Below are 27531 nucleotides of genomic sequence, written 5' to 3'. Positions count from 1 at the left end.
CTTCAAGTAAACAATGTCTTCAGCACGCTACCCCGCCTGTCCTCTTTTCGAGCGAGTCTCCCCTTTCATTCTCTCAAGAGGTCTCCGTCAATAAGGTTATCGTAAGTTCCGCCTACTCACCATACTCTATAGCAAATGGTGACAACCCGACATTGACAGTGCCATGCACCCACTGCAGGCTGCGCTGCTGTGCAGACCTTCATCATTTAAATATGCAGTGTTCTGCATTCGATACAGGGAGAATGGCCATACAGGCTTTACAATGCACAAAGTACCGTAAAGCGCTGCCCACTGATCCTAACACGCAGCTATTTTCCCAATAATGTAGTCGGAGCAGTCTGATTGGGATGGTCTAAGGGGACTGATAAACCATGGTCCTGACCGCACAGCCTCAGCAGAACTATCACTCGAACGACTGGAAACCCTGACCATGTGAATGACTCTGTAGTCTGGCAACTCCCCGTTCATTCCCATAGAGGACCTGAGCCTCCCCTTTCCCTAATAAAGCACTTTCAATCAATCCAGTCCTATTCTATGTTTAGAAAGAAATAATTGAATGTTGCCCTTGACAATGACGCAGGCACTCGTAAGGCTTTGTTTTCACTCGACTCTGTGCTGCCCAGACTTTTGCGTTTCAGTAGTTTTGTTATCACATATACGTAGTGCTGTGCTGGTTCTGCTGACGTGCAAAACTCGTACAAACTGCAAGTAGCAGAGAATTCCACATCCATGTGATGTCACAGGATGCCCAAACAGTCCACGCCACTTAACCAAAAGCAGCTGCAGTGGGGAATCCTTGGCTTGGTTCCTGCATGGCCGTGCATTTGCATTTTGCGAAAAAAATTTTAGCGCTGTTTGTCGGGGGCTGTTTAACACAGCAATGGCAGTAAAGAGTAGTGATGGCATATGCAATGTCACCACTTCCCTGCTTGGGGGCAATTTGAATTGCATTAAAGATGTGCGGACCCTTTAGACACGATTTTCTCTTAAACTAACTCTTTTCTTGGCACGAAACTAGTGCTGCGAGGTTTCTGTAATAGTATTTTATTAGTCCACGTTGACTTAATATTTGCCTTTAGTGTCCCTTTAAACTCGGCCGAGACAGATGCTGCTACTGAAAGGGTAACTATTAGGGTCACCATAGGGGTCAGGTGCATGTTGGCTGACTGGTCGTGTTTGAATTAGGCCAATTTTAGGATCAAAATAACAAATATTTGGGCCCATAAAAATGCATGGACACCAGCTGGGACCGTGGGTCAAGATCGAAATAATCAAAGCTGAATTAAGAAAATTATAGTATATTTGCTGGATTTTAACATGCCTCTGCATCAAACAAGTACATTTTTTTATTCCTAAGTAGAAAACGAAAGTATAAAGGGTATTAGAGCTCCTGAATAAAGTAAAAATCAAAATATGCACCCAATTTCTTTCATCAAGGAAAATGTTGCATGCCTCAGATTCTGGCAGTAAAATAATGGACTAGCCGAGCTTACCGTCGCATAACAGAAATTTATTTACACTTAATTTCATTTAATACAGGGGTGCAAATCCTGCACCAAGTGCACCATGTTGATACTCAGGCAAGTTGCTGTGCCAAATTGTGCAGAAAGCAGAAGAATAATGGAAGCCACACCCAGTTAGGCCCCCTGAATAAAAATTTTGAGGACACTTAAGCTTCGCCTTGAAGAGGGGAATGCAATAAAATTCAAAGATCCCTGACTACTACTCGCGCTTCCCAGCAGCTGCAGCATATGTAACTGTAATGTTTACCAGGAAACGCTGGTGGCAAATGGTATGCACGAAGGCGAGCTTTCTGGTAGAAACGCGGCCTCTTGCGTGGGCCATCTGGATAATGTTGTTGCAAGCAACCGAGCTCGGTGCGCAGCTCTATGAATGGTAGAAATGCTGGAAAAGGGGTTTATGTTTGAGTTTCCGCGTAACAAAATTATGTTTTCTCGTATATTTAAATTAGAATCTCACGCTATCATGTCTGAAGGTGTTAAGTTGTGTGTTACAGGTTTTTTTTTTTATGTATTTTACTTTCAGAAATTCAGTTAGTGCAGTAATGTCTTTGCGCTACACGGAGGGCCTGCGTGGCTCAGGATAACTTTTTTGCTCGAAGATGGTCGAGTTGGACGCCAACGGCGGATTTTCTACGGCACAGGGCCCTTAACGCTATCCCGTTAAAGTAAAGGTATCAACATTCTTTATCTAGCCGCCCAAGTCAGCGAGTGAGTGCAGGCAAGGAGGTCTGTGGCTTAAATGCGGAGTCATGGTGGTTTTGCTGGCACCAGTTTCCCCAAAACAAGGGTGCAAGCATCCACGCGCTACTGGCCATGTATCTTACGTTAACTCGCACTTCCGCTTTCACAGTTGCGGTTGATCGCAGTGCACAACTATAGTGCAGCCCCACAACCACAGCAATTGTGGTGATCGCAAATCCTGATTTCGCAGCAATCGCATGTACTCCTGTGAAGCACGATTGAAGAGAACAAACTGAGGGTGTGAGGGAAGGCACGTTTGCACTGTACCGATTGCACTCATATAGGCAATCTTCAAACAAATTTTGGCAGGGAGAAAAGGCACACTTTAAAATACCTAAATACTGAATCGTTTATTGTGAGCTACTGTTTTCGCTAGAAAGAAATATATAGTTTAGGCGTTTTCGGCAAGAGATAGCATGCATTCTATGCATTCACTGTCCCCTAAGCTCCGCCAAGAGAGACACTGCCACTATTGGGGTCATCATATTTAGGTCAGACGTGTGTGTGCTTACCAGTCAAGTTTAAATTATATGATGGAGGCCAATTTCACGGTTGGAATGATGAAAGTTTGTCTCATAGAAATTTAAGGGCACTAGCCGGGACCTTCAGTCAAGATCACGTTAACCAAAAATTGTTTTAAATGGAGTCAAATTAACAGATGTTTACTGTATGTACTTTTGTGCTCGCAACTTGTTTTTTTGCATAGTACATCCTTCGTGTAATTGCTTGGCCTAAATCATTTGTGGAGCCAGCTATGGGCACATTCAAATTTTGTTACATTGCTGCTAAACTGTTTTTTTTTTTTACCCAGATTTTAGGACTTAGCAAGTTATTTTGCTGTTTTAGGAGCTGTAACATGGATGTGAGGGGGGACGATAGAGTGACAGCCGGCGAGGAGTACCATATCTACTACTTCAGCTCTCAAGGGAAGGCTCCAAGTGGTGACAGAAACAGGGATCTCAGGGTTCAAGCTGAAGACTGTGTGCCTGTGCAAGTCAAGAAAATTGAAGATCCATTTGAGGTGAGCTGTTATTTCTTTGCTGTAAGCCATTCTTGTTACACTCGGCATGAAATAAGTTGTTTGCCATGGTGGCCCAGTGGCTATGGCGTTCTGCTGTTGAGCACAAGGTTGCAGGTTCAATTCTCGGCCATGAAGGCTGTATTTCAATATGTGTGAAATTCAAAAATGCATTTTTGTGCATGTTAAAGAACCTTCGGTGGTCAAAATAATTCCAAGCCCTCCGCTACAGTGTCGCTCTAACCCACTGTGCACTTTCTAGATGTTCAACTGCTCAATTTTTAAATAAAGTAAGTCAAATTATTCTGCTTTGCTTGCATAATTTTTTTCTAATTTACTAGGCATTAAGGGGTGTGGTGTCCCCTTTTTGCAAAGTACAGAAGCAGTTGCATGTTCTTGTTTGACCATTTCTAACTTCTTGGCTCGGCCTTGCAGATCCTGTTTGCTCGTGCAGAAGCACTGCATGCTCATGGTCACACTCAAGAGGCCAGCAAACTGGCAGTACGTCTGGCACATGAGCTGCTTGCTCATCCGCCTAGCCTAGAAGTGGAAGGATTGGTTGCATCAGCTCAGTCTGGGAAGACAACCGGCAATCGCCGTGGACGTCGCTTCAACCCTGTTTGGCATCAGGTTTGTGGTGTTCTCCTTGCCCAAAACTCATTTTGCAGTTTCAGTGCCTTAGTAGATGCTCTGCTGCTTTTGATCCTGAAGTGCCCTTATTCGTCAAGTGGCCAGAAAAGCTTGCAATGCTTTGCTGTGCACACATAGACTTGAATGCAACTAGGCCAGTCTTTATTTCAGCCATTGTCATGCTACTGCTAGATGGAGACAAGAATGAACAGTAAGTGCTAAATTTCCAGTCAGCTTCAAGCTGAGGTCAACCGCTTTCTCTGCAAGCTGCATGATCACTACTTTCTTCACCACTATCAGTTCCTACACTTCCATCACTTCATCTTGGCCCTTATCGGTGCAGACACCAAGGGTGGAATTAGCGTCACTTGAAGCTATCTGATGACGAAAGGATTAAATTTTCAACAGCAAACATTGGAGTCACTTGAAACTGCGTAACTATTCCATTTGTTGAACAACAAACACTGAATTGCAGGATGTGCACACAGTGAACACACACATGTAGGCTTGCCAACATGGCGGCTTGTCTTCTCCCATGGTTTGGGCATAACAAGTGGCTGCTGGATTGACTAGTCCAAAATAGTGTTGCCCTTTAGCTACTTTTGGTTTCGTTGAGGCGCTGGCAGCATATCAAGATTAAGATGTTGCCCTTTAGTCATCATTGCGTCTTAAGTTTACAAACTGTTATGCGGATGGTGCCCAAAAAATCTAAATGCGCACTGTGAGATGTATGAAATTTCAATTGTTACACACCACATCTGTGGTGGGAGCAGTGATGCCGGATGAAAGGCTATTTATTCCATAGAAAAAAATTTTCGTCATGTTTCACGTTACAGTAAAACCTCGTTAAACCGTACCCGCTTAAACAGTAGTTTCGTTTTAAAAGTAGTAAAGTCAAATCCCCGACTCAGCGGCCATTGAACATAATGTGTTTCGTATCCGCATAAACCGTACCAGCTTACTGCGCACGCATCGGTTAAAACGTAGCGTTTGAACTTTTCGGTGCGCAAACACGGCGCTGCGCCGTCTCCATCGGGCGGCCCGGCAGGACAACACGCCTCAGAGATCGGAACAACGGCCTCCAAGCGCCCTGTGCGTTTGCGCGTGAAGCCACATCAACATTAACATCATTTCGACGCGGTGCCAGAGTGCGTTATGGCGTCGTGCAAGCGAGGACTGGCGTCGTCCGAAGCTTGGATAGAAAAGACGCCGGGTGCTCAGCATAGAAGAAAAATTAGACATCGTCCGGGCTATCGAACGTGACACGATGAAGTCGGCGCTGACACGCAACAGGGATCTGCTGTTGACTAAAGTGTGTGGCATTTGGAATGCGAAGAAGTTGCTCGGCAGCGCTGCTGCGACCACGAAGATATGTCGGCTACGAGGTTAGACTTTTCGCCATCATTGCCTCTGTTGTTGCCGAAGTGTCGACTAGCGACAGTGACGAGGACGACACGGAAAGCGATAGCACGGGCGATTCAGGCCCGACAGTGGCATAAGCTGCGCGTTGCGTCAGCCTCATGAATGCAATCGTCGCGACGACAATAGGGGCGCGATAACGTAACTCTATTCCAAATGAAAATTATTCCAAACTCCGGCACCCGTAATGAAAAAGGCGCCCCCGGGACTTCTGCAGCACTACTGCGCACGTGCACGGTGAATACGTAACGCCAACGAGGAATCTGCCATGCAAGTGTTTGCCGAGAAGAGGGGGCTGGCTGAAGAGCTGGCACGCAGCTTCAGCAAGTTTGAGGCCGCTGTCGTCTGCGTGCTAGGCTGCCGCGGCATCAAACGAAAATAACGCTTTTGTCGCGCGAAGTGAATAAATACTGCATGTTTTTTCCCCTTTCATCGCACTCTCTTTGAGTTCCGTTTTCGACAGGTAAGTGGGCGATCTCATGCTATTCGGTTAAACAGTACTACCGTTTAGTACGTACCTTTCCCGAGCTCCGGCCAACTACGGTTTAACGAGGTTTCACTGTACCACAAATACCTGTAAATTTCATGTCCTGCACACTCTTCAACCGCGTCTTCAATGCAAGTGGAACTGTTGAAATCAACTCCATCAACATACTGAATTGTAGCTTTGTGCTACACTCAGTGGATGACAATTTTTCCTTTCAATCTCCTTCTCCTCATCACTTGGGTCGACATGCGAGACATTTCTCTATGCATTTTCTCCAGGAGCTTGTCCGCACATTGCTTGTTTGCATCGTTGAATTTCTTTTCATAAAACGACGAAGAAGGCAGTGCATTGAACGCTGCAGAGATCTACTGTGAGCAGTTCACCAGCTAGCCGAGTTCTGCCTTGCTCTGCACTGCACAGCACTTCCCATAGAACATTTGGAATGCGTACACTGTGACGCTTTGTAGACATTTGTGAACATGCGCAAATTCCAATGTTGAGAGGACACCCGGTGCATGCGAGTGTTGTAATTTGATCTTAGGACACTCTCGTGATTGTTATATCAATGGGTAGTTGTTCGAAAGCTGTAGACAATGCTGGAAATGCAAAAAAAAAAGAGTATTATTAGTATGATAGCCTATCCGGCAATGCCAGCCCACATGCTGCAGTGTTGAATGTTTTTCATGTCACCGTATTTATTCGAATGTAACGCGACCGCGATTGTAACGCGAGGGAAGACGTTTCAGTCGCACGAAATAAAATAAAAAACTGTAACTGTAACGCGATCACAATTCACAATTCAGAAATGAGTTCTCTTCATTCATCATCATCATCTGAAGAGGCAGAGCTTTCCTTGTGCGGTATCTTGGATGATCGCTTTGGGAGATAGGCTTCACTTTCATAATTTTCACATGACTCGGCACAAATGCATCCCTGACAAGTGCTTCTGACACTGTGCCAAGCTCATTATCTTTACACAGTGCCAAGAGCACTGTCGGCCGCATACTTCAACAGGTTCGGTGCCGGGACGAGGCAAGTCTTGTGAAAGTGAAACTCTCTCCGAAAGGGGTCGCTCGAGAATCAAGTCATCTTCCATGCTTGTTTGAGATTAAGCACTTCTTAAAAGGCCACGCAACCATTTAATTCAGGGGCTGTAACAGGCCTCTACGAGGTCCACAGAGCCCTTCCAACTGGCCTCACATTTAAGAGGGCTGGCCACTGGTTCCGCCATCCACAAATTACCGACGTTGAGTCGTGCCAGAGTTTCCCGGCTCTATGGCCATCAAAATTGCTCATCATTCGATGCAGGCATCATACTGAATGCGCTAGTATGCCACCCAAATGAACCGAATTGAAGTGTGACAGGCCGCAGGGTACTGCAGCACTGCAGCCATAGCACTTTGAAGTCACAAGCACATTGAAAATGGCGTCGATTCGGAAAAAAAAAAAAAAAAAAAACATTTTACGACTTCGATCGGACTTGGTCGGTTTGTTTATGGATTGGATCGAGACTTAAAGGTACAGGTTGCCAACGTTTTGTTCCCACAAAAGGTTGTGGATTCGACTCCATTAAAGGGATACAGAATAAAAATCTAAGAATATAGAGAAATCCCCACAATTGCATTCCTAAGACACAATTGCTATAGTATATAGTCATTATTCGGGTTACTTTTGAGCGGATGGCTTTATTTTTGACGCTTTATGAGCGGCCAGCGCGTCACTCGCAAAGGGCTCCTGACAACAAGCCGGCGGATCTGACATCACACCTAACCTCAGCAGCCGCGGAGCGAACTGACCAGCTGCGCAGTTTTGTTTTCCTCGCGCTGCGCAGTGCAAAATGGAAAGTTCTTGTGAGAGTGATAGCATGGGAGCGGAGATTACGACTCGGACTTGGATGAGCGGCCTACTGAACGACCACGAATGATAAAGGCGTATGCCTATGATCCGTCTGCGTCAAGCGAAATTTACGACGACCCGCCACAGCAGTCCCCCTCCGCGGTGCCGAAGGAGTCTGGACCAGCAAAGTGGTGTTTACACTGTGCGTTCCATGTACATGCGTTCGCCTCGAGAGATCAGGGGCGGCATCATAAGTGGAAACCAGATATAAACGCGGTTGCTGCGGCTCTGATCGCAAGCTTGCACCTGTCACGAATGAGTTAGTGAGACAAGAGGCGCACGCCTCATTGACAGTGTTGCATCCGTGGTGGTGCGCCCAGCTTGATTCACTCACACAAACGCTTTGCCATGTTTGGTTTCAACGGAGCGAGAACGCTTATGCCTCAGGCTATGTAATGTCAGGCGACGTAAGGAAATTATTCTGCGTTCTGCGCAAAGCGGCTTGCTTCGCCCGCTTGGTTGTGTATGTTATGGGTAGCTGCTAGCACGTAAAACATGAAAGCTACCAATGCACAATACAGGTGCCGTGAGTACACACTGTGCAAAAAAAAAAACATAGAAATCGTTGAAGATATTGACGCGTGTAGACCTCCCTACACCTACGCCATCGACGCAGGTGTGAACGGCGGCATGAGCATAACAGTCGGCTGCCGACTCTCGCGCGGCAGGTGCTTGATGCGCGCAAGTAGCTGTTATTGAGAATAGATGCGATGAAGCAACGGGTGAGGATTGAAGCCAGGCATGTGCACTGACTGAAATGCGCCTCTGTAAGCAGGGAGCGTCTTGTTATTCACGGAGTGAACGAGTAACATGCGCAGCGGTTTCAGCGTCCCGTTGTTTCATCGCAGCCGAGCACTCCTTCCCTTGGTGCAAACGAGATGGCGCCACCAGTCTTATGTCGGCGAATTTTTTTTCGTCAGCCGTCGCTTCAGACAATGCGGATTTCAATTCATTCTGGCAGAATTGGCCAAACATCTGGCTCAGAATGTCATACAAACGACAAATTACGGTCAAACGGCACCTGTGCGCAAAACTACAGCGTGAACAAGCCAGCGGTTCACGGGAGAAGCATTCATGAGAAGTACGCGAGAAAAAGACTACCGCTGTCTGCCGTTTTCACATGCGCACAGCAGACACTCAGCATTCTGTGGCGTTGACATGGCTGCTCCACACATCAAACCGCAAATCCACGAGATGAAAGACGAGGTTTTCGAACAGCTCACACGAGGAAGCAGTGCGAATGGGACAGTCAAACAAAGAAAGTGCGTTGCTGCAAATGTCAACTCGCCCCTTCGCGCGCTCAGTGTGGACGATCACTCGCAATGGGCCTCGAGGTGGGTAAGCGTGACATGATATCCGGTTTTGCCGGAGCTTTCGGAGGAGGCCGGTAGGTGCTGATTTGAGAAATATTCACTAATATAATTACTTTTTACTCACTTCTCCTCAGAAAGAGTGTTGTTTTGGTCGCTCTCGGTGCGACAGCTATCACTGGAGACAGAAATGTCGGCGACAAATTTTTTATTCACTATCCCTTTAAAGGTTGTGTGTTTGAGTGCCTTAAATAACATTGCCTTAATTAAAACCAAAGGTTGTGAGTTTGACTCCCATCAGTGGCCGTAGGTTCCACTATCAATGGTGGCACCATCAATGTTGGTGCCATTGAATTTTGGTCCCACCAAAGGTTGAAGGTTCGACTGCTTGAATTAACTTTGCGTTAACACCAAAGGTGGTGGGTTCGAGTCCCACCTATAGTCGTGGGTGGCACCATCAATTTTGGTGCCATAACGCCAGACAGCGAATTTTTCGACCCTGAGGAGGTACTTAAAGGGCCCCTCACCAGGCCCCATAGCAAATTTTGGTTACACACTGGAAGTTGTCGCATGTCCTCTAGGGAGCGTTCTGCTGCAAAAATTTTTCAAGTCGGCTCATCAATAAACGAGTTAGAAATATTTCAGTGCCGCGAACCCACGATTTCAGCAGGCGAGCTCCACTGCCAAGCAAGACACTCTCCCCACTCACCCCGTCTAGCCTCTGCAAGCAAAATTCCTTACCTGCGTTCTCCCATACCTGACCTCAAGGATCGCGTGATGTGTACGTCACAGGCCCCCCTCCCCTTCATTTTCGGCCGCTACACACTTCGGCTGACGGCGTCGCGCACAAGCTGTTTGTTGTCTCGTCTGCGCAGCGCACAATTTTGCGCTCTGTGCACAAAGAAACATAACTAGCGGTGTAATTCAGGGCCACACAAATACTGAGGCAGAACAAGCGGATTGCAGAGCATGATCACACGCTGGAACACGGTAAAAAATGGCATATTTCGGTACCTGCACACGTGACCGCACAACCGTGGGAACAAGCAGACAAAGCGGAAGTACATCTCTCTTGCTTCGGTGCAAAGTAAAACAAAAGCACACAGACATTCCATTTGTATGTTTTATTCTTTCTCTAAACTTCAATTCGTCAATTCAAGCAACAGATTACGTAAATAACGGATGGTGCCTTGAATAATTCTCAGTCACGTGTCACCACAAGCGACTTCACTTTGCAGACCCAAGTACGTAGGTGCAGGGATGCGAGTACGTCACCATCCAGCTTGGAGTGCAGCGGCCGCTAGGAGAAGTGAAAACGGCGTTCGGATTGAAATTTCATATCTTTCCGTGGTGCGTAGCGATCTAATTCTTTACAAACACAATTGTTGGTGCCCATTGTATGCTCTGCGCTTGTCAGCTCAAAACGGCCAGACCTGGTGACCCTTTAGGGCCCCTTTAAGGGGCGAACCCTGCGCCTGAAAACTTTTTTTTAAATTCTTTGTCAATTTTGGTGAAATCTTGCTGAGTTTATGTATTTCAATGTGCTAGTTTTAAATATACGTACAGTTTTCTTGCAGAGTAAATAACTTTCCAGAAATTGAAGAAGTTCAGCTTTATTGCATAATTTGCATGGAGGTGAGCTATCTACCAAACTATGCATGGTGTAATGAATATCAACATACGAAAATGATGTGGAAGTAACAAAGAGTGCAAATAAGCGAGTATGGTGTTCTAACCCAACTTTGTATCAAATGACAACGTTGCAACTTTCAGTGAGAGAAATCCACCTACCGTATTTACGCAATTGTAAGTCTACCTTTTTTTTTCTTTTTTTTCATTTGAAAATCTGTAGTGGGGGGGTCGACTTACCATTGAAACCAAAACATGGCACCGCCAATAAAGCGAGACCAATGGGAGCTACAATGTAGTTACAATTTTATATTTGCTCTATAGCCCTACCCGTAGCTTTTCGCTATCCCGCGTGTTTGTTCACTTTTTGAAAGGGTTTTTCAACATTTTTGAGAGTTTTACAGTGCACACAACACTCATGGGGGGGTGTTGATAGTTGATGGAAGCGCCGCTGTTCCATTTGCGGCGGCACCCTCAAAAACGGTGGCGCTTGTGGGGAGTATCGGTAGTTCGTGGAAGAGGAGATACCGCTCACATGTTTCTCTTTCCCTGTAGCTCTTAGCTTTCTCTATGCTCTTAGTTTGACCAAAGGCATTGGTTTGACACATTCGACTTGACTTCCAGCTGCGTGCTACTTCCATGCTTCCTCAGTCGTCATGAGTGCTCCAGGCCCACTAATCATTCAGCACTCGTTCGCAGCAGCATTCAAGAGGGCTGCCATCCTTTACGCTTAAGAAACAAATCACTGCGCAGCGGGCCGCAAGTTCGATGTTTCTGAACGAGTGGTGTGAGAGTGGCGGCTGCAGTGAAGCAAAATTTTCACCGGTGACGGCAAGTGAGGAATTTCCCACGTGCCGAAGTCTCTGGATGCTTTCCGGAGCTGTAGGCCAAGCTTGCGGTGTACGTTGCTGAAATGCGTGCTTGATTCCTGCCATTGAAGTGTGATATGGTCACAAAACAAGCCCGGATCTTCGCCTTTTAAGGACCTGCTCCGCCGTGAGTACAATGAGTGGCTGGCAGCAGAAGACCGTGAACTTACACTAACCGGACCTATCAAAAGAGTCTCCCTGAAGGCTGCGTGTGGTTCAGCGTGGGCTGCTGTTCCACAAAATGTCGTGGTGCGGTCATTTGCCAAATGTGGAATTTCGATGGATGACAACGCGCTGTAGGACCGTAGCAGCGATGGTGATGGCAACACTAGTGAAGACGAGTAGTCCAGTGACCATGTCAGCTACTAAGAAATTTTTGTTATCAAATGCACCCTCGACTATGCTCTTCTGTTTGTTTGTTTTTTTTTCCCCTGCCGCACGAGATATGGGGGAGTAGACTTACAATCGTGTAAATACGGTAAAAAAGAAACGTTTTTTTTTAATCTTCTAATAAATGCAACAATGTTATCTCGCTTATTTGCGCTCTACACAGCTTTGCCTTTCTGGGAAAAAAAAACAGTTACAGTGATAGCACAAGTAGAAGCAGAGATAATACACCTCCAATATGGCATCATCATCAAAATTGTGGTTTTACGAAAACAACAACAATCATTTCACAACTGATATATTGAAAGAAAGTTTTAAAAAATGGCAACAAAGGCTATCGGTAGGCACTAGGTATAATTCATGGCCGATTGGTCGTTGCTGGTCGACGACATAGTATGCACTGCGAGTACATTAATTTCAAAAGGATTAAACGTTTTCGGGCCCTCAATTCCCCGCGAGCTCTGTCCCGACGCAACTTCACCGCAGATCTCGCAAACCACAGTCAGTTTAGTAGCGAGACTGTAATCCTGATAGCTCTGCACCAGCTATGCAGAACCACTGCGAGTATTACACAAAAAAATGCCAAGAAGATAGTTCACTGCTACAAGTCCGACGACAACTTATAGAGTAGCGGGATTCGCGACCGAGGCTGTTGCGCTATCGGTGGTCGGATCTTCAACAAAACGTTGAATCTTTTGCTCCATGGCCGTCGTAGATGCAGTCTTGTCGAGCACAGCTTTCTCATGTGCTCTTATTTTATTCACTTCCTCTTCAGTTATGACAGCCGCGTTCAGTTCTTATGCGAGTGTAACCGGCGTGTGGATATGCGTGACCGGGCAAAGCAGTTGGGCATCGCCATTCGGCGGAGAGCTGCCGAATATCCTGTGCCAACTGCAACGATGGAATCGCTTTCGGAAGTTTATTGCATCTCGTACATTTCCGTCCGTAACGATTCACGGAACAAAGCTTTGTCGGACCTCCAGTATATTCAGCATCGCCGTCGCGAGACTAAGACAAAATGGCGGCTGTATTCATCATTTGAGCGCTCGTGATCCTTGGAGCCAATCATGACTCGTCATATTGGTCGCATGCTCAAACTGGCCAATAATAGTGTGTGCCATGAATTTCTTTTTCTATTGTTTCTTTCGTGACTGCAGCACCAGCAATTTTGCCGACCGACGAATAAATAAAGCCAGAAACGCGAACTTTAGAATGATACCAAAATGGCGCTGGCAGAGCGCGCAGTTATCGAGCTATACGTGACGAAAATCAGGTGTGATTTGTCCCTAGTTTAAAGGGCAACGCCTGGGGATTCACATTTTTAGATCATGATAATGGAACAACTACAGTGAAACCTTATTAAACCATAGTTGGCCGGAGCTCGGAAAAGGTACGTACAGTAAAACTTCGTTAAACCGTACCCGCTTAAACAGTAGTTTCGTTTTAAATGTAGTAAAGTCAAATCCCCGACTCAGCGGCCATTGAAAATAGTGCTTTGCATCTGCATAAACCGTACCAGCTTATTGCGTACGTATCGGTTAACACGTAGTGTTTCCACTTTTCGTCGCACAAACACGGCAGTGCGCTTGTCTCCATCGGGTGGCCCAGCAAAACAACAAGCTTCAGAGATCGGAACAACGACCTCCAAGCGCACTGTGCGTTCCGCCGCGTGAAGCCACATCAACAGCATTTCGGCACCGTGCTAGAGAGCGTTGTGGCGTCGTGCAACTAAAAACTTGCGTCATGCCGAAGCTCGGATAAAAAGACGCCGGGTGCTCAGCATTGAAGAAAAATTAAACATCGTTCGTGCCATGTTCATGCTATCGAACGCGACACGAAGAAGTCGATGCTGGCACGCTACAGGGATCTGCTGTTGACTACGGTGTGTGGCATTTGGAATGCGAAGAAGTTGCTTGGCAGCACTGCTGCGACCGCGAAGAGATGTCGGCTACGAGGTTCGACTTTTCGCCATCGTTGCCTCTGTCGTTGCCGAAGTGTCGACTAGTGACACTGATGAGGACGACACAGAAAGCGACAGCACGAGCGATTCGGGCCCAACAGTGGCAGAAGCGCGTTATGTCAGCCTCACAAATGCAATTGTCGCGAAGAGAACAGCACCCCGCAATGGCAACGACGCCCCGAGACTTCTGCCGCGCGCGTGCACGGAGAATACGTAACTCCAATGAGAAATCTGCCATGCGAGTGTTTGCCGAGAAGAGGGGGCTGACTGAAAAGCTGGCTCGCAGCTTCAGCAAGTTTGAAGCCGCTGTCGTCACTGCTAGGCCGCCACGGCATCAAACGAAAATTATACTTTTTTTTGCGTGAAGTGAATAAATACTGCCTGTCTTTTCCCCTTTCATCGCACTCTTTCGGAGTTCCGTTTATGACAGGTAAGTGGGCGAACTCGTGCTATTTCGGTTAAGTAGTACTAATGTTTAGTACATACTTTTTCCGAGCTCCGGTCAACTACGGTTTAACGAGGTTTCACTGTACTTAAATAGTAGTACTGCTTAACCAAAATAGCATGAGATTGCCCACTTACCTGTCAAAACGGAACTCAGAGAGAGTGCGATGAAAGGGGTAAAAAGCACGCAGTATTTATTCACTTCACGCGTCAAAAGCATTATTTTCGTTTGATGCCGCAGTAGCCTAGCAGCGACGACAGCGGCCTCAAACATACTGAAGCTGCGAGCCAGCTTTTAAGCCAGCCCCCTCTTCTCAGCAAACAACTCGCATGGCAGAATCCTTGTTGGCATTGCATATTCTCCATGCCCGTGGGCAGTAGCCCTGCAGAAGTCGCTGGGTGCCTTCTTCATTGCGGGGTGCTGTTCTCGTCGGGATGATTGCATTCATGAGGCTGACGTAACGCGCAGCTTCTGCCACTGTCTGGCCTGAATCGCCCGTTCTGTCACTTTCCGTGTCGTCCTCATCACTGTTGCTAGTCGACACTTCGGCAACAACAGCCGCAGCGATGGCGAAAAGTCGAACATCGTAGCCGACATCTCTTCGCGGTTGCAGCAGCGCTGCTGAGCAACTGCTTCGCATTCCAAATGCCACACACCGTAGTCAACAGTATATCCCTGTCATGCACCAGCGCCGACTTCTTCGTGTCACGTTCGATAGCATGAACAATGTCTAATTTTTCTTCAATGCTGAGCACCTGGCATCTTTTTTATTCGAGCTTTGGCATGACGCGAGTCCTTGATTGCACGACACCCCAACGCTCTTTGGCACGGCGCCGAAATTATGTTCATGTGGCTTCACGCGCAAACACACAGGGCACTTGGAGGCCGTTGTTCCGATCTCTGAGGCTTGTTCTGCCGGGCCGCCCGATGGAGACGACACACAGCCGTGTTTGCACGATGAAAACTGGAAGCACTGCGTGTTAACCGATACCAGAGTCCTTCAGTGCTTTTCTGGTCATGAAACTCTGCCCGCTGTCTTATACAGGGACGGAAGCTGCCGCTAGGGTCAGCGCTGTTAGCGTGGGGGCATTCAGTGTTCGCGTGCGCCGCACTCAGCTGAAACTTCTGTACCGGTTCGAAGAAATTGATTATCTTTCATCAAACAGCTAACATTCTGCTACCACTCGTATTTCGCCTTACATACAATGCGGTTATTGCATGTGTGCGTGAAAATGTTACTTTCGCTTACCTTTGCAAGATAACAAGGCTACGATGGAGGCAGTCATGCTGACGCAGCAATATTGAATGTATGCGTCGTTGCAGCACAGTTTCTTATCTCAGGCAGCGGAGCATGATATTATTTATTTAAGAATGGGTCATTTGCTTGCACTTGTGACACTGTGCAAGCCTAAGAAACTCGGCAAGTACTCGCACATTTAGGCCTCGCAGCGAGACTTGAAGTAGCGTCAATCGCGCTAGCTATTTGCAATGAGACCGTCTAAGCCGCGGGAGTTTGCCGCTACCGCATTACAAAACAGAAAAGCTACTAGATTTCCCGTGTTTGCAGTTTATAAAATCTGATTTCACTCTGCTGCAACCTATTGCAGAGAGCGTCGGCAGCATTTCAAAGCGGGAACGACAAAGGTTTCGCAAGGCAACTCCCTGTGTCGCGAGAATACACGCTGAACTCTAACCTAGCCTTAACTCCGAGTTTGCTACCAACGTCTGTTCATTTCCAATGTGTAACCTTGATAAGGTCATGTTACATAGGCATTGCACGAGCGAAAGTGCATCTCGCTTCACGTTGCGCAGCTACACAAGGCCACCCATGCAGCTCTAATTCTTGCGTTGGTTGCGCTTTCACAAATGTCTCGCCTTCTGGGACAAGTCCCGTTATCACCTCCACTCCAATCTGGCATGCTTCATCATGACAGCGTATGTTGCTTGGACGGACTATGCTTGCATGGCGTGAGACTGCATTATGAAGACTGCACTAGGGAGACCTTATTAACTGAAACGAAGCCGTGTTTCATGTCACTATAACCCAAACAAAAATAAGCACACGTGTTCACGAGCATGATGCTGCTGCACTGCCAGTTCATTTGGAATGTGAAACACATAACGTGGGGCTAAATATCCCAAAACATGTCAAGCTGAGGAGACACTAATTCCCATTTCGTCGCAAGCTCCAGTATAATGGCACATTCCATTACATATGTTCGTGAACATGACACTGTTGCACAAAAAAAAATTTACAGTAAAGGCAGGAATGCAAATACATAATATGATGTAAACCATCTCAAGAAACAGCAAGCTACGAAGTAGTTCTAATGAAGTAGTTTAACAATAGAAAAATGGACATGGTTGACATAATAGTGAATGAAAAGAGGCAAATGCATTTTTTACGATTATCTATCGCATTGAGAAAAAGTACTGAAAGACTGAAAGAAAAAAATGCTGCATGCTTGCATAGCTGAAACCGTTAAGGAAGCAATTCAGCACATCACTTCCTTGCCCCCACCGGCTGGGCATGTTGCGCGCTTACTTGCTCGTGCAAGCTTGTTTTTTTTCCCTTGTGAAGAAGTGCAGGCGGCATCTGAGAAAGAAATGCATAATTTCTGCCGTGGTGCCTAGTACAGTCGAACCCGGCTATATCAAACTCGCAAAAAAACGCCTATCAGTTCGATGTAGAGCATAATTCGGTATAAGCCTGCTAAATAATTGGATGCCATAAAAGCACATACCATTTATGAAATCACTTTATTGATGAAACTAGCTTCGTTTCGCACGAAATAGTCCTGCATTTTCTTCTGCTTGGGCAATTTCGCTGCGTGCGAGGCACGCACTTCCCCACGTTGTCTAAGGAGTCGGAGCAGCTGAGGCCGCAACATTCCGCATTCGCGCAGAAGCACCGGACTAGTGCGAGCGCACCAATCACTTCGGAGGATGTGGGCCAAAGACGGTCGTTGCTTTCCTCGTTGTGCCCATTTTCACTTGTGCTCGGCACGATGTCGGCAATGTAGTCTTCGTTTCCAGGCTCTCCCATGGTCGCGACACATCATTTGCGCTCACAAACGCGTCCACCGTTGATTCGTCAACAGCTTCCTGAAATTCTGACAGCTCGCTCCAAACTTTGGCAACAACGACAACGGCTTCGTCGCATTAATCAGAATTTACAGTCATCACCGAGCACGCGGAAGTCGGTACGGCTAAAGCTATTTTGGATGAACCACTCGTACACGGCCGTGCATATGCGTCGGGCGCCACGGGCACTACGGGCACCGGGTCGTGAGTTAGGCCGCTTTAGCCCTAATTTCCCCCTTCAAGATCGAGCCGAGAGTGCACCTCGAAATCTTGTACGTTGCGGGGACATCCGACTTGTCACCGCGTTCGACCCGGTTTATGATTTCGAGCTTCACAACGAAAGGCGAATTCTGCCGCTTCATCACGGCAACACTGCGGGAGAAGGCGCACACAATGAATCAGATAAGCAGCGAGACAACTCGCACTTTTGCCATCTTGCATTGCGAGGGCACAAGAGCCTCTGATTGGCTGTCTGAGCAAGCGCTGCGGGCGGGCGGGCCAGGATCATTATTTGTAGGGGTGTGTTGGCGGCTCTGATGTAGCGCGGTCACGGAGGGAGAGCAGTTGAATGAAGCCGCGCCGCCGGGTTTTCCCTTTACCGGCAGGAAAAGCCAACTTCCGGGGGCACTTTCCGCCACTTGACGTTCAATATATCGGGAGTCGCTACTAGTTTTGTTTGATGTATGCGTAATTTTTGCTATATATACTCATTGTAACTATACCGTGTCCAGAAATTGTTCGATATATGGAATAATTCGATGTAAACGGGTTCGATATAGTCTGGTTCGACTGTACACTGGCAGCCCTTCGAATGGCCAAGGAACAGCACCGGGCAAGGACAGCGTCTTCTTTCACAATGAACTTATCGCTTTGAACAATCTCCGTGGTGTCAAAATCTTTTTCGCACACTCTTGACGTGTTGAGAGTTGAAAGTAAAGCCGCCAGCTTCCTGTCGCGGTGTTGCACGTTTCCACTTTACCCACTCATTGACGCGTCACTAGGCAAACAAAATAACGATCCCTTTTCGCTCGTACATCTGTAGCCGAAGTGACAACGCAGTACAGATCAACAAATTATCTCTTGAAATGAGGAAAACCGACTGCCGATGCCGCCATACTACTTGGTCACCCAGCCATAGAATAAAGAACCAACTGATGCAGCACACAGCTTTCGTCTAGCCCCCACTGTGCTCCCAGTGCCACCGCGTGGAAGCTGGGAGAACATAGCAAGCTCTACCATAGCGTTACGACGGAGTTTCGTGACTAGAAAAGCATTGAAAGACTCTGCCGATACGTATGGCTGCCGAGTCAATGATTTGACTTTACTGCTCTTTAAACGGGTATGGTTTAACGAAGTTCATCTTTACGCAGTATTTTATAACCAAATTTCAGAGGTAGTTGCGGAAACGCGCCAGGAACGCGGAAAATAAAAATTGCAAATTAGAATTTTTGGCCAATTTTCGGTCCCAAAGACCCGAGTCCCCCTGTTAAGGCTTTTGCCTTAAAAGACTGGTGACCATTCTTTTGTGCTCAAACATGGGTGGCTCCAACAAGCGTTCCCTCCTCGTCATCAGCCGGAGCAAAAAGCCACGGTGCTTCAAAGGTAACTGGAGGCTGCCGGTCGAATACACTGCTAATTAAAAAGCTTCGATGATGTGCGCGATCCTCTCCAGCTGTCTGGAAGCCTTTGATGCAGAAGCAGTGCCAGTAACACCAAAAACATTGTGCTGACGAGTGTTCGCTTGATTTTTTTGTTCCCCAAACTGCACATCTGTTAATACAACCTCTGGACCAAGGAGTTATTAAGACTGTCAACTTTGCATGCCCGGCAAGACTCATCCGGCGGATTTTGTTAAACATTGAAATGAATCCACCCAACTAAAATTGATCTTTTCATGTCGCTGGAGAGTCTTGCCAGGGTTTGAGCTGTTACTGCGATTGCCCTTAGCTAGAACTGCTTCAGGCATGCCATTTTTGTGGCTGGTCAGCATGCCTCGGCAGCCTTGCCAGAGCCACAAGCGAGTCTTTCGGCCAGCAGTGACAATTTACAGCTACTAACTGAAGCATGGGACCCGCTTCGCAGTGTGGATACCACGGTGCCAGACACTGTTGAACTGGATGACTTTTTGTGTGCAGACGCCGAATGGGTAGTTTAGCGACATCGCTGTTATCGGCAGTTTGCGCAAAGGACATAAGGAGAGTGATGATGAGGATGACGAAAACCAAGCACAAGAAAGGCAAGCAAGCTCGTGTGATGTGCTTGATGCTTTCTACGTTACCTAGGCTTTCCTTGACGTCAATGATGACGATGAAGCTATGGATAGCTTATCAAGCTGCGAGGCCCGAGTCATGAAGTGCCTGCACAGCTAGGTGAACCAAAACAAAATAAGTGACTGACACAAATAAGTGACGGCAAAATTCTCGTGAGAACGAAAAAAAGTTTCTTTTCCCAGCAGTTTTGTTATTGCGGGGTTCGACTGCACTGGCCTCAGTACAGGCCATATAGTACACTTGGCTACAAATTCTGTCACATTTTCCATCTTTCTCTCTCTCTCACTTTTAAAATACTTTCACTTCATCGAGGTGCATGCATTAGCTAGAATTCATAGGCTATACAGGATTTGTTTGCACTGATTTCTTACACCTGCAGACAGTACTCACATATTTACTTGGTCCTAGAACAGGTTGCTTGTAAACTGTACCACCAAAAGCAAATATTTGGTTGACATAGCATGCATCTGCCTCCTTCTCCCAGGTGAGCCTCTTGGCATCAGCAACTTTAGCCAAGGCTGCTTTCCTGTGCCAAGTGCTCGGTGAAAACCAGGAACACCATCACTTGGCCTTCCGCATTGGGCTCTTCGGGCTGGAAATGTCTCGACCACCAGCTTCTACAAAAGCACTTGAAGTAAGTTCAAGCTGGGCTTTGCTTCAGCCTTTTGTTGCTCTACCTAGAAAGCTTCAAGCTTCATTTACTGATTGCAGTTTGCATTCTTCACATTTTAAAGCTAAAATTTAGCTCTTTTTCTACAGTGAAGCCTCATGAAATGTTCGCTGCAGTATGTGATATAATTCCAAATTGTGTTCGATGCCCTAAAAGACAAATGGGTTGTTTGTTTTCACTCATTTACAGCACCTTGCATTACTACTTTTCAAAATCCAGAGGGTATTCTCTCTACTAGTGCAGAAGTTATGGTTAGAATTCTGTTACGAAGCTTTTACTAAATTCTTATTTAATGTGTGGAAATTAAGTTATCTCCTTCATGTCTTTGATCAAAAATGGTACCGCTGCACAAAAACCGTGGATCCTGCAGCAGAGCCATTCAGGACAGTCCTCACCTACATCGGTACTGCCTAATGACTCCAATAAGTGTTATCCCTGATATTCAAACAGAAAGGAATATTTGGTGATTAGCGAATTTTTTCAATAGACTACTCACACATGCCTAATTTTCGGACAAATTCTCAATGTTCCTTGCATCATACTCACTATCATACTCACTGTTTGGTTTCCTTTTACTTTTTGACTTATTGAGTTGATTTTATTGTTCTAATATATATTGATATTGTCACGAGTTTGCCACTTTTATGTGTGTACTTTGTTCTATGCTCCCTTTTTACTCAATGCCCTATGTTAGGGGCCTTGCAGGGTATTTTACAATTAAATAAATAAATAAGACCGCTTGCCCAATAATAGTGGCACTGCAACAAGCAGTGGCTCTGCGTATTTACTGCCTGATGTGGTGTATATAATACAGGTCAAGTTGGCAAACCAAGAGCAAGATCTCGTGAGTCTGTTGAAGAAGATACCATTGGGAGATGCAGAGCTGAATGACATCAGGGAGAAAGCAGAAGCCTTGCGTGATCACAGGCTGCAGTCTCGGGGTGATGCACTGCTTCCACTCATGCTCTCAAGCTACATCTTTGATGCCCTGGTACTTTCCAGTAAGTTGTATTGCCCTGTGCTCAGACATGCTGGTCGTTGTATGTTTGGAAGTGGCCTTTTTATTGAGCTGTATGCATATTGTGTCACAAAAGAAAATTTTCTTTAATTACTGTACATGTCTTCAAAGATCATTACATTTATCATAATAGAACAGCACTTCTTTTCCTGAACTTTACTCTATAGTAGCTGCTTTTGTAGGGCATTTTGGCACAACACCCACTTCAAGGGGGGAGGCTACCCTTGGATACCAACTTTTTTGTTGAGATGTCTTGATGAAATTTTCAGGATACATTCATAGCAAAAGCATTATTAGAACAACAAAATTTCATGCAGTTATGTTCACTGGTTCTCAAGTTACAGTAATATGCAAGAAGGGTGCACATGGTTTTCTCATTCCAGGCCTGGAGAATTTTCAAAAGGTGCTGCAACTGTGAAATTCGCTATGATGATTCCCAGATGGATACCTCAGGGCAAGACAGAGCCTTTTCTTTTAAATTTCCTTGCTGACAAATTTTAGCAGACCATCGAATTTAGTGTTGGTGATTAAGATTTTATCAATGAAATCTTGATTAAATATCACAAATCACAGACACAATTTATAAAAAAAAATGGGCTTGTCTTGTCCTCATAAATTTATTCAAATACACAATAAAAAGACTTCTGGAAATCTGATGAGTGGATACAGAAATATGGCTTGAACAAGCAGCCTCACCAGCCAAAAAAGTCATTTTGAGAAAATTAGCTTTGAAAGTTTTAGCACATATAGTGGTCTCAAATGACGCTGCAGCGTAATGGAGATATCCTTAGGCACTCTCTTCTTTTGCCGCCTTTCCACCTTCTCTTGCGATCGCTTCATGGCCTTCAAGCGCAGAGAATCTTTCTCGGCTTCCCGTTGAATGGCCAGGTGGCCAGGTGTTAGCCCCACTGATGAACATAGCTCTTAGGTGGCCCTGTGGCAGCCAGCACATCTTAAAACTGCCTCGTGCAGTGCGGTCTCCACAGCAATCAGCAACGCATGCTGCATTTGGGCATCAGCGACCACAGCACGAAGCGAAATGATTCTGATGCATTCTGCGTCTTTGCTCCCAGGTAGCAGTGCTTCTGCAACGTAGCCTGGAAGATTGTACGTATGCTTCGGAGGTGGCACACCATCACTCTTGCTGGTGTTATGACGACACCACGAGTCTGCACCCTCAGGGCACAAGTCGTGAAGATCCTCGTCTGTCGATGTCACGTGGTGGTACGATGCCAGCACTGAACGCTGCATTGCAGCCACATCGTTGGAATTGTTCTGTAGGGCCCAGCCATAATAGTCGGTCAACTTGTCAATGAGGGCCTTTGTCAGCCTGCCCTTCCCTCCTGAAGCCCAGTCACTTTTCTGCACAAGGTTGCGCAGTGCTGTCCCCATCCTCCTCTAGATGTGGTTCAGGCATTCCTCTTTCGAAATGGGGACCAGTCCATAAACATTTTCAAAGCACAAGGGCAGAGAAAGTGGTGTCAGACACGAGCGTTGTGTAATGGAGGTTGTGCTTTGGCGCCGAACGTGAGAAAAGGATGACAGCTGCCTCAAGACAGAGTCAGTGTTTTTCTGGCACACATGATCCTCCTGCCAGCTTGCGTAGCCTGGGTCTCTCGGCTTTGGTCCTACTTGGCAACCAAGGCACTGGTTCGATAAAACAATGGCCTCCAAGATGAGGCCCGTATGATATTCAGTTATTGCACCAACTCCAATATGGGACATGTGGCCACGCTTGTGCCATTTTCCATCAAAGTTTTCTGTGATATCCCTGCTGAAATATGGATCCATTTCCTTGTAGGTAGTTTTCACAGCAGAAGCAGATTCTCTATAGAACTTGTCTATGCACTGTGTCTGCGGTTCCCTGAATTTCTTCAAGTGCTTCTGAAAAGTCTTTTGATGCAGGCCACGATAGGACACGTTCATCGCTGCCCAAGAGTCATTGCGGGCTGTTTGTCCCTTCCCTATATGGTTTGTTGCCACAATGGCTCTCATATACACGTCAAAGGCCATTGAGTCATTCTGACGAGCAGAACTCCACGAGCTTGCAACTACTCTTTTTTTTTTTATTTATTGCGATGAAGGCTTGCCCTCAAGGCATAATTCGTGGAGCGTATATCTGTATTATATGTGTGCTGTGAGGCCTGTGTTGTGTATGAATTGAAGCAGTGTTTTGTGGAATCTGTTGTCATGTATCCAGCGGTCATAGCTGGTTGTCACACTGTAGCGGAGGCCGGCTTGCAGTAGGAGACGCGAGCGTTCCGATTGTAAACCCGTACATGTCCATATTAGGTGGTGTGCATCTGATTCCACCACAGGAACGGAGCAGTATGGACACGTAGCACCCAGTGGTAAATGCGACCAGTTCCACCTTGAGACAACAGCCGGTGTAAGGGCCACCCCGGCCCGAAGCCTCCTAAGCACAACTTCCTCCGCCCTAGTAAGGTGAAGGGGGAGGGAGCAGACACACGGTGGGATAAGAGCGCGTGTATCCTGCCGGAGAACAATTTTACGGGCTCGCAGCGAGTTACGGGGTTGGGGTGGGAGGGGAATAGGTGGAGGATCAGGATTAGGAGGGCAGTTCAAGTTTTGTTGCAAGTCCAAGTTGGGTGCCTCCTTAAGGGGGGACGTGGCTTTCGCATCGCGAAAAATTGCCAAAAAATAGATTTTTTTAATATCACATTTTCAGTTTCTGTAACCCTTTTTCTATCTGATACCCAAATATTATCACTGTAAACCACATAGAAGTGCTCAAAAAAATTCGTTTTATCAGCCAAGGTGGCGAAAAATCTAGCGGAAATCAAGAAAGAACAGCGTTTTTCAAGCCACACTATCTCCGGAACGGTGCGACTGAGCGCCGCCATCTTGGTCTCGTCGAAAAGCGCATTTCTCCGTCTTCGAATTTGCCGCTTCAGCTATCTCCTCCACACAGAAACAAGCGCACAAAAAGCAAATGATTGAAGGTCGTATTGGAGTCTGCAATTGGCCGCGCCCGCCATGTGACTCTACCACGGTTCGCCATTGGTCCGGCGCTCGTGTCGTTTGGTTGGCTCTTTGCACCTCGCGAGTCTGGACGTCTCCACTCGCCGTAATCTCGACGTGTCAAAACGGGCGCTACACAGACATCGCAGTAGCGTGGCCGATCCCTATGCTTGTGGAGGTTTCAGACTCCCCGCTAAGCATTCCGAGCATCAGCAACGCGGATTTCGCGACCAAGGTTCATGCACGGAATCCTCACGCGCAGAATGCCTTTCCGCACTCGGTGTTTCGGAATTCGTGACGAAGCACATCGCGCACGCAATCCTCGGACACGCTGCTAAGCATTTCGCGCCTAGGGAGTCTCCGACTCTGGGATCAAGCACATCACACGCGGACTTCTCGGACCCTCGCCTAAGCATTTCGTGGGTCGGCACCTCGGACTGCGCGAATAAGCGCATCAAGTGTCGACTCCTCGAGCCCGCGACTAGGCGTTTCGCGCATCGGCACCTCGGGCTGTGCGGCTAGGTACTTACGCATCGGCACCTCGAACCGCGTGACTAAGCACATCGCGCGTCGGCTCCTTGTATCTGCGGCTAGGCGTTTCGCACATCGGCACCTCGGACCCACACGCTGGCCCCGGCTACGGAGCTGGTTATGGCGAGGCACTACGGCACCGCGAAACGCAGGAATGGACGCTAAAGAGCTGCGCTCTAAAGAAAGGTTGATTATACCCACTGGGAGAAAATTTCAGCTTCGTTAAAAGGAGGTTTTCAATACGTGGGCATCTATTAGAATTTCAAGGGGAATCACGATTGCTTCATTATATCCATTAGTTCGTTATATCCTGTTTCATTATAACGAGGTTTTACTGTACTTTGTTATTGACAGTGTTTCAAGATGCTTCGATTGACGAACATGGAGAGAGAAACTTTATAGTAAATAAAAAAATTTGGGGTCCCGTGGTTGGGGCCTCTAGTTCAGGGCTCCACTGGCATGAGTGGCTTACTGGGGCTTATTCTAGGAGAGCCAGTTGGCTATCTTGATCCTTGTCTGTAAGCCGTGCCTCGTACTGCCTTTAAAATCTTGTGTTTTTAGTTTGTTTCGAATGTGTATGTGTTGCCCTGTTTAAGCATGTCCATTTGATGTGCGGTGACGTTGGGGTGTCACCGCACCCCAGGCATTCATCATTAGAATAAAAAAAGGAACAGTGCAACACAGGACAAGCGAGTGAAGAGTACAGGACAGAGCGCTCTGTCCTGTGCTCTTTACTTGCTCGTCCTATGTTGTGCTGTTCCTGTTTTTATTCTAAAGATGAACCAACCAGCCCCTTTGAACACACTGCTGGCATCTGTCAGTGTATCGTGTGTGGTGAATACAGCTAAGTGTATGTAGGTTTGGGTACATGTGTGTTTGAAGTCGGCGCCAACTCTTCGCCTGTTGACTATGTAAATTTCGGTGCCGGCGTCCTTATTGCCTCCGCCCTCTCTTTGGTGTTCGAGGATGTCGCACGGTGTAGAGAGGGCTCATCACTCGGGACGTGGAGATCGCAGTGGAAGTAGCGGTCAAACAAAGACGCTGCTGAGGTTGATCAACGCAAGCGCTGATTTCGCCTCATTCCCATCTTCAACTGAGGCTGTAGCTGCTTTGGCCCTTCTGTGCCGCTACTGCGGCGCAATAGAAGGCACCGGCCTATTGCTTGTGGATCGTTTAGACTATGTTGAGGACATCATGGTTAAGCACATGGCTGCCAATAAGAAGCAGGCTACACTGCCGCAGTACTTTCAGCCAAAAAAATAAATACTTTGTGTGAAGCTGCAAGTGAGTATTTACTGTGCCACAATTGGTTCATTGATTGATTTATACAAGTTCTTTAGGAGTTTTTTTATGTAATCTTATATGTCAAATTCTGGCTGTATCAGAACTACTTCGCAATCACCGCGCTGTTTGATATATCGAGGTTCGACTGTAATTTTTTTTTTCTTTACAGAAAACAACACTAAAGGTGCACCAAATCCAGGCACTAAGCTGCCATCAGATGAGGCTTTAGGTTTTGAAGCAGCTGTTGCTGCTCTAGGTAAGCACATTTACGTACCATTGTAAAGCTTAATTAAGCCTTGAGCTGGCCACATTGCTCAGGTGTTATAACAAATCTTCCCTTTTTTTCTTTTCATTTATTTATTTGCAGGATTAAAAGCGAATGTCTCAGAAGCTGAGCATCCATTGTTGTGTGAAGGAACAAGACGGCAAAGAGGCGACCTCAGCATTACTTTGCTCGTGTTCTATAAAGATGACCAAGAAAAGCTTGCCAAGGTTTGTATTTTCCACTAGTGTGTCAGCAGTGTACCAGGCACTCTGAAGCAGATATGCTGGATATGCACAGATCCTTTAAACCCTTAAGTCATAATGCATAAAGTGGTGCACCGAAAGGGAGTATGAGTAGTGTGCATTTTCTGCTCTCCAGTGCAAATGCCCATGATGCTACATCCATTCAAAAATTGATGATCAGTCGTCCTAGCAACGATGGGGCAACCACCTAAACGGTATTGGCCGCGTCCTAGAATCTTAAACAGCTGCTTTTTCTGAGCTTGTGAGCACTGGCCACTGAATTGTACAGGTTGTTGGCTGTTCTGTGTATTTCATGCACTTTGTTCCTATTACACATAGTTTCAGTGTGCCCGATTCAGTCAAGGTGGCAGGTTGCAAGTGGACTACTGTGCTTGTATTTTGTACAGCGGATAATGAATACCTTCTTCCGCAAGCGTGATAGCCAAAAGTAGACGTGGATGAGCCCGAACGGCGAAACTAGAAATGAAGTAGACTTCATACTCTGCGCTAACCGTGGTATCATACTAGATGTTGACGTGCTCAGCAAGGTGCGATGCAGTGACCATAGGATGGTAAGAACTCGAATTAGCCTAGACCTGAGGAGGGAACGGAAGAAACTGGTATATAAGAAGCCGATAAATGAGTTAGCGGTAAGACGGAAAATAGAGGAATTCCAGATCAAGCTACAGAACAGGTATTCGGCTTTAACTCAAGAAGAAGACCTTAGTGTTGAAGCAATGAACGACAGTCTTGTGGGCATCATTAAGGAGTGTGCAGTACAAGTCGGTGGTAACTCCGTTAGACAGGATACCGGCAAGCTATCGCAGGAGACGAAAGATCTGATCAAGAAACGCCAATGTATGAAAGCCTC

The 27531-nt window shown here is 46.7% G+C and overlaps 1 protein-coding gene across 3 annotated transcripts in view; it reads left to right on the top strand.

The window, feature by feature from the left end:
• The window catches only part of Dora (zinc finger SWIM domain-containing dorado), a 219791-nt gene that overhangs the window by 106424 nt on the left and 85836 nt on the right, over positions 1–27531 (top strand). For all 3 annotated transcript variants that reach the window (XR_012827326.1, XM_075688469.1, XM_075688478.1), the window contains exons 12-17: positions 3111–3285; positions 3718–3912; positions 20153–20302; positions 21153–21339; positions 26323–26409; positions 26521–26645. Coding sequence is in view for 2 of the 3 variants with exons in the window: in XM_075688469.1 (XP_075544584.1) it covers positions 3111–3285; positions 3718–3912; positions 20153–20302; positions 21153–21339; positions 26323–26409; positions 26521–26645 (919 nt within the window). In the remaining variant the exon portion in view is untranslated. The remainder of the gene's footprint in view (positions 1–3110; positions 3286–3717; positions 3913–20152; positions 20303–21152; positions 21340–26322; positions 26410–26520; positions 26646–27531) is intronic.

Source organism: Dermacentor variabilis, chromosome 1 (assembly GCF_050947875.1).
Source record: "Dermacentor variabilis isolate Ectoservices chromosome 1, ASM5094787v1, whole genome shotgun sequence".
Taxonomy (NCBI): domain Eukaryota; kingdom Metazoa; phylum Arthropoda; class Arachnida; order Ixodida; family Ixodidae; genus Dermacentor; species Dermacentor variabilis.
The sequence above is the reverse complement of the archived record's forward strand: the minus strand, read 5'-3'. Positions and strand labels throughout refer to the sequence as shown.